At 45.7% G+C, this 16,090-nt stretch overlaps 1 protein-coding gene across 1 annotated transcript in view; it reads left to right on the forward strand.

Moving 5' to 3' along the window:
* Positions 1–16,090, forward strand: part of LOC148454069 (thioredoxin-like) — a 57,478-nt gene extending 41,388 nt beyond the window's left edge. The window contains exons 4-5 of the mRNA XM_088461303.1: positions 4,206–4,271; positions 16,004–16,090. Of these exons, the coding sequence (XP_088317429.1) occupies positions 4,206–4,271; positions 16,004–16,090 (153 nt within the window). The remainder of the gene's footprint in view (positions 1–4,205; positions 4,272–16,003) is intronic.

The following is a 16,090-nucleotide window of genomic DNA, read 5'->3' on the forward strand; positions in this document are numbered from 1 at the left end:
TTCAGATTCTTGCTCCAGAACCCATTCCAACCAGCAACTCCAGTCCAGCTCCACAAAAAAACACAAGCATAACACTCATTAGGCACTACCCCCTCTGCATTCAAGCATGCTCTTGTCTCCCCATTTCTTAAAAACCCACCCTTGTTCCTGACACTCTCTAATCTCTCTAATCTCTCTTCTCCCCTTTGACTCCAAGCTCCTTGAGTGGATTGTAGACAACAGCCTTACCACTTTTCTTTCCCTTCCACTCCCTCATTTTAGTTTAATTATTATCCTCTCCATTCCACTAAAATTGCCTCAATAAAGTCAGTAATGAATTATTTCTGCCAAATCCAAGGGCAACTATTCTCTGCTCATTCTCCTTGACTTATCTGCTGCTTTTAACATTGTGGACCACCCTGTCCTCCTGCAACTCCTTCAATTCATTGGTCTGCATGGTACTGCCCTCTCCTCACTGTCTAATACCTCTCTAACCACTCTTTTTCAGTCTCCTCACACATCTCTCCCCACTTCCAGCTGACTCTCTGCTATTTCCTCCTGGATGTCCCAGCACTTTTTTAAACTTAACATGTCTAAGACTGAGTTTTCTACCCACCCGAATTGTCAAACCTCCCTCAATTTTATTATCTATTGACAGCACCACCATTTCTTCCAGCTCGCAAGTGTGCTGTCTCGGAGTTATCCTTGACTCCATTCTCTCCTTCAAACCACACATTCAATACCATTCACAGTCCTGCTGTTTCCACCTAAAAGTCAGATCCTTTCTCACCCTGGAGGCAACTAAGACCCTTATCTACTTGCTGCTCATATCTAGTTTGGACCACTGTAACCTACTTTTATCTGGCCTCCCTGTCTCTGTTACAAGTCGCCGGCACTTGTCACTCTCCAACACTGCGGGCAATGTTTTCCACTGCTTCCGCCTTCCGTACGAGCATTGCACTACCAGTTTCTAGGCAACTTGGATGCCAGATGACGTCACACATTACTGGGAACACTCTGTGATCTTCCATTGATCTGATTTGGATCTTTATCCTTTCGTAATCCTGGCAGCGTTCTCATGGCCTTGCCAGCTATAGCGTCTCCGTACGTGCCCTTTCGGTTCCTGTTGCTAGACACAGTTTCCTGTGAGTTGTTCCAGCTTTTGCAGCATGGTCCATTGGTCTCCCAGAACCAGTTGTTCCAAGTGGATTCCCTCCTTCCATCTTCCACACTACCACCACTTAGCTGCATTTTCGGCTCCCAAAGCCGCATCACAACACTGGCTCTCCAGCCACACTACCGGCTCCTAGCCGCATCTCCGGCTCTCAAAGCTGCATCCTAACCTTCTGATGAACTAACTGTGTTTCATCACTGGCTCTTTAGCTGTCACAATTTACTCTGGTCCTCCTAGGGGATCTGTGTAAACCACACCCCCCTGGGTGTAAATCCAGGTAGCCGCCTAAGTACTGGTGAACGTAATCTTTTCTAAGGGAACAGCGGGTGGTTGTTAGTGGCAGAAGATTTCATCCACTTGGTTCTAGGGGTTTACACGGGGTACCCTAGGTAACCGCTACAGTCTCCCACCTCTCTCCACTCCAATCTGTACTCAGTGCTGCTGTCCGACTCATTTTCCTCTACAAACATACTGCTACTGCCTCCCCTCTCCTACAGTCCCTACAGTGGTACCACTTCCACTTTAAAACCCATTTCAAACTCCTCACACTCACAAACAAACTCTCACCCAATCCTCTGCTATTTGCATCTACCTTCACAATCCTGCCCAGCCACTTTACTCCACAAATGAATGCCACCTCTGCCCTGATTACTTCCTTCCACTCTGGCTTCCAAGATTTAGGTTGTGCTACTCTCCCACTTGAAATCTCTCCCTCTCCTTATCTTTCCACCTCTCTGCAAACCTTCAAACAGGCTCTCAAATGCCACTTCTTTTCTAAAGGCTTCCATCTTTCATCCATTGGTTCCTTTTATTTTTTGTTAGAATTTGCTTCTGTCTTGCTATCCTACCCTATAGCCCAGATAGTGTGCAGAATATTGGAGATTGTTGTCCCATTGAGGGAGAGACCAATTTCTGACACATACTGTATTTCTGCATCACTTTTAATGTTGCTGGAGACCTTTTGGTAGCCTATCTGACAAGTGTTCACTTTGTCCTGTCATCAACTTTGGATGGATTATGATTGTCCCTGTTGTTCCACATTTGATGATAGTCTTCAGTGTTCCGTGGTACATGTAATGACTTTTTAATACTATTTAATGCCCCTCTTCTTATTGGCACCTTCCATTGATGGGATTCCAAAGGTGTTTTGGAAGCTCATCGCAGCCAACAGCTATTGCAGTAGGAAGCAACCAAGTAAACTGTAAAATCACAGTAAAACTAAGTAAAATAATAATCACAATTCCCTTTCGTTGCTGGCAGCTACATGCTAATCTCCTGATTATGAATGTAACTCACCTACCCAGATGATAATTCCAGTTCCAATGAACAAGCTGGCAGCTCCGGGGTCCAAGCATCCAGTCTTCACTGGGCAGTCTTTTCCATCTGCTGTCTGATCACTTGTGGGTGCTGCCACCTTCTTAGTGACTGTCTCCTCCAAGCATGCCACCATTTTACTGGGGGCATGACTATCAATTGATGGCCATCTCCAATAGGTTTCCTCCCCTTAATTTCCTGCCTATTTAAATCTGATTGACCATATGCACAGTGTATGGATGGACATCAGAAGACTGGCATTGAATGGTTGCCAGGCTTCCATCATCAAATCAAGCAATGTGATGGATACTAGCCATCACATCAATAGTATACAATAGTATACAATGTGGTGACATTGATGATGACAGTGTGCACATACGCAGAAGTAGTTGGAGCTTCACGCATGCCCACATAAACTGAACTGCAGACACCACTTCCAGGTAGAAAAAAACAGCCAGCCCTCAGATGGGCATCGGAAAGTAACATCCGAGGGCTGCCAACCATCAAAAACCCACTATTTGATGGAAAGAGTACTGTACTTACATCAGTTTGGGAACATTAATGGTTACTAACCATTGGCTACTGATGTCCACGGCTTGTCTGCCCCTGTGTTTAGGCTTTCTGAACTTCTAAGTGCTGCAGCCCTACTCCAGACATATGGTTCAGCTTCCATGTGAAAACTCATCTGTGCCTTATCTGATTTATTCATTTATGAGCTATGGGCCTGATTCAGGGAAGGACAGAATTGGACAATCGCACACAAGTGGCTCTACAATTCCGTCCATTTAAAATGCAAATGCAGAAGGAGGGGTTACCATCGGGACAATTGGTGCCAATGTTCCTTCGACCAGGCTGCAGGAACTAAAGCTTTCCGCAGCCTGGCCAGGTCCTGGCAGTCTGCATGCACCCACGCAGACTCTGGCCTCGTCCCTCCCGGAAAACGTGAGTGACACGCCCCCATTTCTGTGAACGCTGCCAGGGAAAGTACCCGCTCCGTCTCCCAAACGCCGCAGCCTGTCAATCAGGCTGCGACTGGGAAACACTGCGAGGGCTGCACATGCGAGGTACACCTCCTGCACATACACAGTCCTCCCACCATTGGAGATGTGCGCTAACCATCGGCTTAGCATACAACTCTGAATCAGGCCCTAGAGCTGTTCTGGACTCACCTGTGTTTTACCTGTCTGGCTCCTTGCTTCTGGCTCACAGTTCAGTTGTATCTCTGCTGTTATGGACTCACATGTGCCTCGCCAGTCTGGTTCCCTGTATCCAGTCTCCTCCAGCTACCTGTTACCCTCCTACAAGTTACGCATGTGGCTTGATCACCACGACCTGCTGCAAGGCTAATTTCCCTTGCGGGATACCCTGGTTTCCTCCCGTTAGACTCCGTGCCCTTGGGTTAGTTCTCAATGCGTGAGAACACAGAATCCATATTCAATTCTTGTGAAATCGTGACAATGAGTTTCATTGATTAACTCTGGTGCCCAATTATGAAAGTGTGTGTACGCTTATGTAACAAAGGTATTGCAGTTTTTTTACAATACCTTTTATTTGCAGAAAAAAATGTCTAACTTGAAATTTGCTGGTTTAAAGGTCATATTTATGGTGGAAAAGGGTTGGAAGTGAAATACTTTACATTGGAAAATTTTAGTAGAAGTGTCTAGCCTTTATTATCCCTTGTATCTGAACTTATTTTATTATTTTTCTGTATTAATTCTCTGTTATATTTTTTTTATAGGAATTTGTGGAGCATTTTCAAATCACTGGAGTTCCAGCTTTTTATTTCTTCAGGAATACCTGTTTGGTAATAACATTAAAGTTTTCCATAATTTATTACCCACTTACCTATTATCTGGTGAAACCCATTTGCTATGGAAGACTAATGAGAATTGATCTTCACAAAAGTTCTTTACTTTTGGAGGGAAATTATGTTTATCCTCCTCAGCAATGGTTTTTTCATACAATCAACAGTGGACTGAGGGCCTGATTCAACAAGGTCTGCAATACAGTATAGCGAACACATGCAGTTCAACTGCGATAGTATTCTAATTCATAGCGATTGCAATGTGCAGCAGCCCTACATAAGGACGCCCACTTCACCTACACGCACATCCATAATGGTTAGCAAAACTGCAAAAGAATCAATACAATCGAGTACCATTGGAACCATACGCACAGTTAAGGCAGGTCACACCTCACTCAGGAATTGCTAACTTCAGCGCACCCTATGAGGCCTCAGGTTGCGTATGGCCATGCAGTGGCTAATTTATACGCTCCCCTGTAATGGTGTTGAAACGCACTGGCACGCCTGCGTTTGCCCGACCACCCCCGCATCACCACCCACAAATGTCACTTCCTGTCAATCGCTCTGCGATGGATCTGCGTAGCCTCAGCGATTGCAGTTTCGTTCGCAGTGACTGGTTCGCACACTGCGGTGCATGCGCATAACGCGACAGTCGGCCATTTGCGTGCATCTTAGCAACTGCGATCCTTGCTGAATCAGGCCCTGAGATTGCATTTGACCAATAGCCTCCCCTTAACAAAAAGTAGCAATATAACAAAAATCTACTCCACAACCATGGTTAATAATAAAAATCTCCAATTGTTCCGTGTTTCAGGGAGTTCCTTGAGAGAAGAGAAGCCCAGAACGCGGGCTAGGATTTCCAGCTGCTGTTAGATTAGTTACACTGAATCCACCAATACTAGCAAAAGGAGCCCCAATACATGCTCCTTGGAAAAAGATTATAATAAAATCAAATATGTAAAAAAAACATAAAAATTTAATTTAGCTAGCGGGAGATACTCGAATGATTCCACGGGCCTTATACGGCTCCCATCCCTGCTGTATACTAACAGCAGTCATTTTAATGATGTCACCAAAATAACATGTACTAGCTGGGTATACTGAATATTAGAACACTACACACTGGAGTTGGGTTTCTCAATTGCAGGCAACGTCTCTGTCTCAAAGGAATTGGCTGTGAGATAGTCTGACTTAACAGGATCCCTGTATGACAGCAATAGGTTTGCAGCCTGTTGGTCTGATTCTGAGTTGGATTTAGCTACAACCAAAGTTGCACCTGAGACTTTATACTAATGCTAGTATAAATCCTTCCCTGGTGTACATCGTACAAGGACTGGGATCTTTACTTTGTGCGTCTTCAGTAGCAACCATTGGACGCATCAATGGGACTTGCACTATCCCCATGCAAGGTGCAGATTTTCCATCAGAGTATGGACTCATATGTACACAATTAAGAACCTGAGTCAGCAACCACTCCTGCGATACCCCTGCGATGCCTCCATTACACGCCATAACAGAAAACATCTCTGTGTGTCTGAATAGTCACCTCACATACACAAAGAAAAAGCAAACAAAAGAGTTGCGCTGACCTGTATTTACAAAATAAGTAAATGGAGTCTGGTATATAAATATACTAAGGCCTAAGCATTTATTTTAAATACATAATTAAAAACAAGTATAAAACTTTAAAAAATGACACAATATAACACAAAAGCAGAACATGCTGCAATATCTGTGGTGTACAAAGAAACAAGACTGCACAGTATAACCACAATTAATATAACACCAAATGCGTTGTATACAGTATTGAGGATGTTCATACACAGCAAATCCTTAATGGTGCGTACGCACTTGCCGTTATTACTGAGCGATTGCACGATTACGACATCGTAATCGTACAATCGCTCAGTAATCGTGCACTTTTATGTCAGGAACGACCAGCGATGCGCACGCCCGCTGGTCAATTGTCCATCACCTGAACATGCAGCACAATCTGATGATAACAACAGATTGGCATGTTCAGGAATGATGGACAGTGCCTGCACTGAACGACTGATAGTTCAGTGCAGACACTACAGGGGATCAGGAACGACGGTACGATTACGATGTCATAATCGTACTGTCTTTCCTGATCGCCCAGTGTGTATGCTCCTTAAGAGTTTAAAAGGTCATTGCCATAATGTATACAGTAGTGCCTTCTATACAATACAATTAGTTTCTGTTTAATTCATTTAAAAACCACAAGCTGTAATATGCTTTCAATATATTGTAGGAGTAATGTATATATTTTCCAATATTACAAATATCAATTTTCTCAAAGGTTATGATAAGCTGTATTGGGAGTGTGGGAAGGTCTGCGGGAATTTATATCCTATAATGCTGGAATCACAATGCCACTGATTTCAGTACAGAGAGGCAGTCTCATACAGGGGTCTATTCATGATGTTAATTATCGGTATCCCCGATAATTAACATTCTCACTCACCTCGGACGTCAGAGCAATTCATTATTGATCTGAAAATCGTCTGTCTCCACGAGCGGCTACACTAGTGCGCATGCGTGATATGCATGCGCGACACTAGTGCGCATGCGTGACCTACAGGTCAGGCATGCGCACTAGAGCCTCAACGTCCAGCGGAAGGAGCCAGACAGGTGCGGAGGGAACCAAAAGGACCCCTCTTCGCAACCTGGGACTCCTTCCCATAGGGAAGGAGCAGGTTGCGATACACAAGCGGGAGCACTCGCCATCTGAAGATAGCGAATGCTCCCGCACTCAAGCTCCGAAAATATTGTATTTTCGGATCTTGATGTATTCTGTCCCCATACTAGTGTATGGGGACAGCGGGCCATTCTGCAAGAGGAAGGTAAGCACAAGATATCTGTGATATCTCCTGCTTTACCTTCTTGATGAATGGTCTGAATACTTAATTTGCAGAAATTAAGAGATGATGATTAGACCCCATAGTGTTACTCAGACCTAAGGTACTTCTCCTCAGTCGCTCCACTTATGCAAAACACCGCTTAAGGTATATTACCAGCCACTGCTTGCCGTGCACAAGCCAATAGACTTTTGGCTTACACAGGGTATCCAATGTTAATGATACCTTAGGATATTCTCCCCTGAGTAGGCTCCATCTCAATGGCCGGTCACATGGAAACTGGTGTGTGGTGGTCTGCAGTTCAGTGATCATATAACCCGAAAGTTCTTATAATTTCCTCACACAGCATGTGGGTTCGTCAAAGCTATGTGTAGCATACACAACCAGAAACGGCCAATATAGTTCCAATACATTCAGAATCCATGCAGCACAATGTTTTGATCAGTGTCTACGAGATCGATCGCAGTGCCCCCTAAGCCGCAGCACCATTTGGGGGTGGGGGCTGCCACAGTGATAATTTTATAAAACATTAGCTTGTCTTCCCATTTTGTAGGTGTGTTGAGACCAGGAGCAGCATCTTCCAATGTAGTTTTCCTGGCCCCGGGAGAGGTGTTCCAGTGCCCATCCTGAGTAAGATTAGGCTTATTGAGATGGCCGTGGGCTGTCCAATGGTGATCTGAATTCGGATGCAGTACTTGGATCTGCAGTACCGGCAGTAGGGGTCTTTAGCCGGAATCGGTATGAAATACCGCCGGCCGCATTCGATTCCCGGCAGCTGCAGCCCGACAGATGAACAGATCCCGGCAGCGGCAGCCCGACACCGCTGGAAATCCTGATCGTCCTCAGGTAAGTAACAACTAACCTAACCCCCCTAACCCTCGTTAGGGGTGCCTAACTCTAACCTCCCCCCGAAGTGCCTAACCATAATCCCCCCTGTAAGTGCCTAATCCTAACCCCCCCCTTCCCCGCTACCTAAACCTAAGTCCCCCAGGGGGGTGCCTAACCCTAAGTCCCCCCCGGGGGTGCCTAACCCTAACCCTCCCTCCCCCTAGCCTAACCTAAACCTCCCGGGGGGGTGCCTAACCCTAAATCCCACCGGGGTGCGCTAAACCTAATCCCCCCCCACCTCCCCGCGGCTGTCCGCTCGCGGCGCCCGACATCCCTTCAATCGGATGCTGGGTGCCTGTCTCCCGGCGTCGGGAAAATTACAGGCGTCTAGATATAGATGCCTGTCATTTAACCCACGCCGGGATAAAGCAGTCGGGAAGCCGGCTGTCGGGATCACGTCAGCCGGTCTCCCGATTGCATCCCCTTTAGCCTTCAGACACCTTCTGCGGCATTAGCAATTTTTGTATCATTCCTGCAGCCAAAGACACAGCAACGAGCTCCCAACCTTCTGGTTGTGATGGAGGGGCAATCAACACCTCTCTTATAATGAAGAGCAAGTGCACTTCTTCTACGGAAGAGAGATTAAACCTCTAGGCAGTGTTCAAATTGGGGAGAAAGTGCAGAAAATTTTTGGGTTAAATTCAGTTAGTGATTTTTCCAATTAGGGTGTTGTATGGACTTGTTTATGGGATGGGAAATTGGTTCTTAGTTCTGTGTTAGGCATTGCTGTGCCTCTATTCCTTTGTTCTCCCTTTCTCCCACCATATATTTCCCTTTGTTGTATATTTTCTTCTTCAGGGTCCATAGGGATCCACAGGGATACCATGGGGATATTGTGGTTGGAGAGATCCAGGCACCAAAACGTTAAAGCTTCAGTTCCACCTCCATATATACCCCACCCCTAGCCACAGGCATTCAGTTGTTCGTTTGGTGCTGCAGGATTAAGACGCACCTTTGTAATTCTGGCAGTCCTAAGCTTTTATTTTATGTTTTATTTTATTTCTGTTTTTGGGTTAGCAGTACTAAGTGTCTGAATTAAGATGCATATACTGCCACTCCATCTACCTCCGCTGGGCCGCAACACCAGTAACAGGGCTGGTAATTCTGGCGAGTCTCGGCTGAGCTTGCTAGCAGCGATGCTGGGACCCGGACTGAAACCGGACGCACGGAGATGTCAGGTAAGGCGATACCTTGCTTACGGGGAATCGCGCATGACAGTCCCTGCTTCCGCACCAGAGACGCACCGGAAGCCGCTATAGTCAGGGCCCGGACTGTATACCTTTCCCTTATTATCCTTCTGGGATGAAGATTTATCCCTAGCAGCAGCAGCCCTAGTGCGCAAAGAGTGATAAGGTTTTGTATGTGAGGTTTCAGAAGATGCCTGACTATGTTTGGCCCCAGCTTCCGCAATAGACATTCTAGTGCATGAAATATCAGTAGCAGGACCACCAATTGCAAAGGAAGGCCATTGCCTGAGCCTTTCCTTGCCACTGTGTGGTGTATGATATATTACCAATTTTTATGTTCTTTGGCAGTCATTTTCCCTTTCTTATTGAAGGCGATGTTTTTTAACATTGTGAAATACTTTTTAGATTTTAGGTGCCCTTTCTTAAACTTTTATATTCACTGGACCACCTTTAGTAGATGTTGAAGTACTACCATGACTGCTGGCAACATTCACAGCACTAGTATTGGGTTGCTGCTCCTGCTATTCTGTCGACTGACAGCGTTCCTAGACAACAACAGAGTGCTGCAGTCTAGTCCTATGGTTTTTTTTGGACCTCACAAAGTGCTGCAGAGGGCCCACAGTGCATTGTGCCTCTGCCTTCAGTGCTCCTAATAAATTTTTCATTTAAAATACAAAGCGACCTTCTACTTCCCACACCCTCTCCCTTCGGTTGCCATTGTGATATGGCGTCCGATCATGAGGCAGGAACTTTAATATGCAATGCAAAACACGCAAGATCCGATGCCAGGAACTTATGTTTGCCTCATTTTGAGATCAGAACAGGTGGGAAGACCCAACCCCTGGCTCAGTTTTACTCGTAGCCCCTAGGTTCGGGTGTGTTTGGTTTCCACGGAACCAAACTACACATTGCTAATTAGTATAGTTTCCAAATGTTTACAGATTTTAAAGTTTTTATTCTGGACCTTTTTATCCCTTGTAAATGTATTTATTTTATTAGATATTGACAGGCCGGTGCTACCATTAGGTAGCTTTAGACGGCTGTCTAAGGGTGCTGACTCCTGAAAGGCGCCGTTGAGGTGACTGAGATCGCCAGCACAAAAATTTAATAAGTCTCTGAAAGAGGCATGCTTTTGCTACGTGATACTGACAGCAAAAGTGGATTATATAGATAGCTGCTGCTCTTCTATTCATGTATAACATGCCTGACTGGTTCAGCATTGCAGTCAGGTAGCAGTGTCTGTCCTTTTCCCCTGTCCCCCTCTTTGAAAGTACACAGGTAACCTGGGGTATTTATAAACATTTGTGGTACTGTATATTCAACCCAAACTACAGTCAGACTTTCTGGGGCAGCTCACACATCATGTGGAATAGTATTATTACAGAAGTTGCATTGAATATTGGATGGATCATAACTTCATGATAAATCTAATATTGAGTATGAACTATGGTGCTGATGCGGTGTTGGATGTGCACCTGTTTAGAATATGTTGTGAGAATTTACACTGTGTATGCTCTGAAAATTAGCATTTGCAAAAGTGACTGTGCATACTGTAGTGATGTCCAGTTCGGACCCCTCCCGCCAAAAAGGTGGAACTGGCGCTGTGGATGGGGGAGGGAGGGACGGGGGGGGGGAACTAGGCTGAAGCTATGCCTAGAGTGCCAAGAAACCTTGCATCGGCCTTGAATGTTGATAGACTGCACTATAAATTTCCTATAAAATGTCCATCATAAGATAATATTTATTGAGCTGAGTATAGGGGCTGTAGTGTTCCAAAGTCTGCAGAGACGCAATTTTATGTGACATGCTTAGATAAACCAGCTCAGCTGCAAAGAATCCCGGGTGGTGATTATTGTAAACAATTATAAGTGGCATCTCTGGCACTGGAATAGGTATGTAATGCCAGTTGTCGGGATGCCTGATGTCAGAATACTGACAGTGGCATCGCGATGGTTGGTACCCCTTCCTCCTTTCCCCCCTAACCCTCCCTTCTTGCAGCCTAACCCTAACCCTCCCCGTTAGTGCCTAAACCTAACCCCCCCTTCGTACCTAAACCTAACTCTCCCCCATTAGAGCCTATCCCTAACCCCCCCCCCAGGGTTGCCTAACCCTAACATTCCCCACAAAAAAATAACCCTAACCCCGCTACGGTCCCTAAACCTAACCCTCACCCCTGCCGCAGCTAACGCTAAGGGCACCCCGGACTTATCTCATTTGGTCTGGCGTCCTTTGTCGTTCCGGCGTTGGGATTAAGATATGCATCGGTATTTTGACGACTGTCTTAAGTCCCTTGTCGGGATCTCGTTGTCGGTATTGAGACCGGCAGCATCACGGCCGCCGGTCTCATCACTATATCCACTGCTACTAATAGATCTAGTTTCCACTAAGGGCCCTATTTTATATTTATTTAGCATGGTGTTACCAAATAAAGAATTGATCCTATTCATAATTTTGGATATTCAGGAGATATAACTGATATCTCCTTCATTCTCCTTCATCCCTTACAGAACTGAAGAGGCAAGCATCCGAAAACTGCCAGCTGAGCCCTGCTTCATCCTATGGGAAATAAGGGTGGATTGCAAAGAAGGATCCATTCAGATCCCTCCACCTCTTCCAGCCCTCACTGTGCACACATGTGTACTAATACTACCCAACAGTGAATACAAATTAGTGGTGAAAATGTGTATTTTAGGGATTGTGGGACAGCTGCTTTTCAGAGCAGCTGACCCAACACCAGAGCAAAAGTGAATTGCACTGGTAGAATTGTGTCTGCCTCCTCAACTCGCAGTGAGTCATATACATAATTGCATACTATGTTGAATAGACCCCCTATATCTAATGCAGACAACAGTAGTCACGGTATATTGTTAGATCATCCCACTTGAGAACTCGAGTGAGGAAATTAGGGCATGATTCAGACCCGGACTCTAAGCCGCGAACGCTCGCTATTTGCGATTGTCGCCAATCTCCGCAAGCGTATGTGTGATACCCCAGATACTAGGAGTACCACTTATAGTAGTGTGCCCTTGTATAGATGTTAAAACATATTAGGATTGTATATATTGTAAGTACAGTACTATGGCTGTTATAATATGTCCTTGTTTCTATTGTTCTTTATTTACTATGTTGGGGCTCTGGACTCCACAAGGGTAACCCAGAGCCAATAGGGAAAGAGAAGAGTGAATAAAGCAGTGGGGGGCCAGCAGCAGGTCACATGACAGAACTGGCTGGAGACAGCAGCAGGTGGCTGAGGAGGACAGTTAGGGCTGTTACAGGGGGTCCTGAGGAGGCTGTCAGATGGGGAGAGCGGCTTCGCAGCTTTACTTACCGCTGTCCAGTAACCGCTGATCATGACCGGGACGCAGAGTAACGCTAATAATTGGTACGCTGATCTGAAATCTTTGGAGCAGTGACCAAACTGCCGGTCTTTTGTTGTGGATGCTGAGAGGTGGAGCAGATCGAGGCGGCTACCATCAGACAACGCCCTGCACATTACCCAGTGTACCCAAACATACCCAGAGACTGAGGGTGGTTCCCAGTGAGCAACACTGCAGGAGTATCTCCTGCAGTGTTGCTCACTGTATCAGTATCTCCCTGATTCCTCCACCGAGACATACATACCCAGTATAGTACTCTGAGGAAAAGTAATTACCCTATCAGACAGCACAGGAATAACGCTATCTACATATAGATAATTACTGTACAATATAGCTGCTGCCAGTTACAGAGACTAGTCATCTAATCTTATATGGAGCTAACCAGCAAATTGTGTTCAGGAGAGAAGTGGGGTTCTTCATATGCCTTAGAAAAGAATATATTCACTAAGCAGCGGTAACCCCATAGTTGCAGGGAGGAAAGAGATCCACCACAGATACATTATATACAAATTGAACTTTAACTTTGGAGTAACAGTCAGTGGCGTAACTAGGGTATCTGGAGCCCAGGGCAAATTTGAAAAGGGTGCCCCCCCCCAGATGTGCGAGCGCATCGAAAAAAAATGGGCGTGGTCACTTAAAAATGGGGCGTGTCAACATGACACACCCCTTTATTTTCACACTGAACATTCCTATCCATATGCACCTTAACCCCAGTAGTACCCCTTATACAGTACCCCCAGTATGGAGTTGTGGTCCCTCTTATGCAGGCCCATAGTACTGCCCCTTATACAGTATCCCCAGTAGTGGTCCCCCCAAATGCAGTGCCCCATGTAGTGTTCCCCCTTATGCAGTGTCCCCAGTAGCAGTCCCCACAATGCAGTGTGCCCAGTAGCGGTATCCCCTGATGCAGTGCCCTTTATATGGTGCCCCCAGTAGTATCCCCCCCCATGCAGTGCCCTTTATATAGTGCCCCCAGCAGTAGTCCCCCCCATGCAGTTTTCCCAGTAGTGGCCCCCTTATGCAGGCACCCAGTAGTGATCCCCCCTATCCAGTGCCCCCTGTAGTGGCCCTTCCTATTATTTCCCCCCGTAGTGGTCCCCCGAGTGCAGTGCCTCTACTAGTAGGCCCCTTTTATAATGCCCCCAGTGGTAGTTCCCCCCCAATAGTAGCCCCCCCAGTAGAGGTCCTCCCAATAATGGTGCCCCCACCCCCAGTAGAGGTCCTCCCAGTAGTAGCCACCCCCCTCCCCCGTTCTGCAGATAGGTAAAAAAATATATATATATGTATATATATATAAAAACATACTTACCTGCTGCACCGGTCCGCGCCGCCGCTCCCACCGCCACCCGCCAGTCCTCCCAGGCTGACGCGCTCAGCATTATGGGACAGACGTCATGACGTCAGTCCCATTACCCACTGCAGGAGCCGGACGGAAGTCCGGCTCTTGCAGTGGGTGCTGCTGCAGTCAATGAGAGTCTATCTGACTCTCATTGGCTGCTGTTTAACACACACATCGCCGCCAGCGCTGGCGGCGATGCGTGTGTTATGCACAGCCTGAGCCCGCCTCCTGGCGCTATTGGGCAAGCACTCAGGAGAGAACGGGCTCAGGCGTGCAGCACAGGACCGGCGCTGGAAGCCTAGCGCCGGTCCTGTGTAAATGTGTAGCGCCGACCGCAATCACTGCGGTCGGCATTATACTTGTGGCTAACTAGGGCGGGCCGGACCGTGGCACACCCCCGCACCGCCGGTCCCACGGCGCCCAGGGCACGCACCCTGCCCGACCCCCCCTAGTTACGCCACTGGTATCAGTTCAAGAGTCATTTTGTTGCTAATGTCACTATCTTACCTAAAGTATCCAGTTTTATTACTAAATGGACAAAAAGTTGCAGAACTTGTTATACAGAGGTAGCAAAGTTTAATAGAAGAGGAAGCTAATGTGTCTGAAACTACAATTTAAATATTATCCCGGGCAACGGAAAATAACTATAGTACAAGAATAATTGACTTAAAATCACAATATAATTCCAGAAAGTGCACCGCCTCTAAAGAATTAACTGGCCAGCAACGTGTGTAATGTTTTGACTTGAACCAGTATACTGTACATTGTTTAGGTAGATTATATGTTACAGAGAGCAGAATCTGGTCTGATGTGTTTGAATCGTATTGTATGCCTTGATCTAACCATTTTTGGCTCCACAGACGCATAGCCCAGAGACAAGATTGTTCCAGAACAATAAAACTTCAGTTATTTTGTGTATTTTATGTTCCAAACTGTGATTGAATGTATTTATCTAATTCATATGTTTAGAAAAGTATACGCACATTTGTTCAAACCTTATCTTGTTATCAAGGTAATTGTTAATAAAAGAAATGTGTTAAAGTACCAATTCACTGGTTACATAAGGAGAAAAATGTGAGACCGCATACATCATCGAAAAGTAACTTTTAGCAACATTACCATTAGGTGTAGCAGAAAGGAGAATTGTCAAATTATAAGAAGCTTCGTAATACTCCACAGTTGCAGGGTATTACATATGTGTCCGGGAATCGTGCGCTCGTAGTACAAAGACTGAGCACTACTATGAGTGACAGATAGTTCCGTTTGTGGATGGTAACAGGGGTAGGTGCTTGCGAACGAGGGAGTGGTGGACCGAACGCAGGTGTGTCTGGGCGTCAAAACTGAGTTTAATGGGCATCCATAATTAGCATGGAGGCGTCATTGTACACGTCGCTTGGTTGTATTTCAGCTGTGCTTGCGGTTGGGTAGGGTCTTGCGGTGGGGCGTGCAGCTCCGATGGCTCTCGATGTTACTGATTAATCATACACTTTCTGGAGATGACGTGCTGAGAAAGAAAAGTGGGCGTCATTACACCAGCATGCACTCACTCTGCCGTCGCTCTCTAAGACATAGAGGGCGTCCTTAAGCCAGACAGTGCGATCGCAGAATTTGCATACCCGGCCCCTGACAGCAGCGAGAGAGCGCAGCTTAGCGTCCGGATCTGAATGAGCTCCTTAGTACAGTATTTTAGTTGAATAATTGTGGAAAATTAACTACAGGAGGAAATATGAACAAATGTATTTTGCTTGCTATTACAAATACATATTAATATTCCATTTTGGGGTTTAATATCAACCCAGCCATATTACTTGACATACTATACAGTATACAGTACAAATGATAGCAAGCTTCAGAATAATTGATCCCTATACCACTTAAACCCATATATTAATGTGTTTCTAACTGTTACTAAGCAATGTCCATCCCTCTAAAAGACAGAAAATATTATGAATCATGAGGCTTAAAATAAGCAAACTTGAACTTGTAAACTGGATGATTCTTTATTACTAAAGCACAATTGTCATTTAGTGTTACTGACACTCTTCATTTGTTCCATTTTTAGGTGGACAAATTCCAAGGTGGAAATGTTGGCTTTCTAAAGAAAAAGGTTGAGGAACTGAGGTTCATGTCAGTTCCTACACGTCCTTAA

Source organism: Taudactylus pleione, unplaced genomic scaffold (assembly GCF_031769625.1).
Source record: "Taudactylus pleione unplaced genomic scaffold, aTauple2 ptg001032l, whole genome shotgun sequence".
NCBI classification, from domain to species: Eukaryota; Metazoa; Chordata; class Amphibia; order Anura; family Myobatrachidae; genus Taudactylus; species Taudactylus pleione.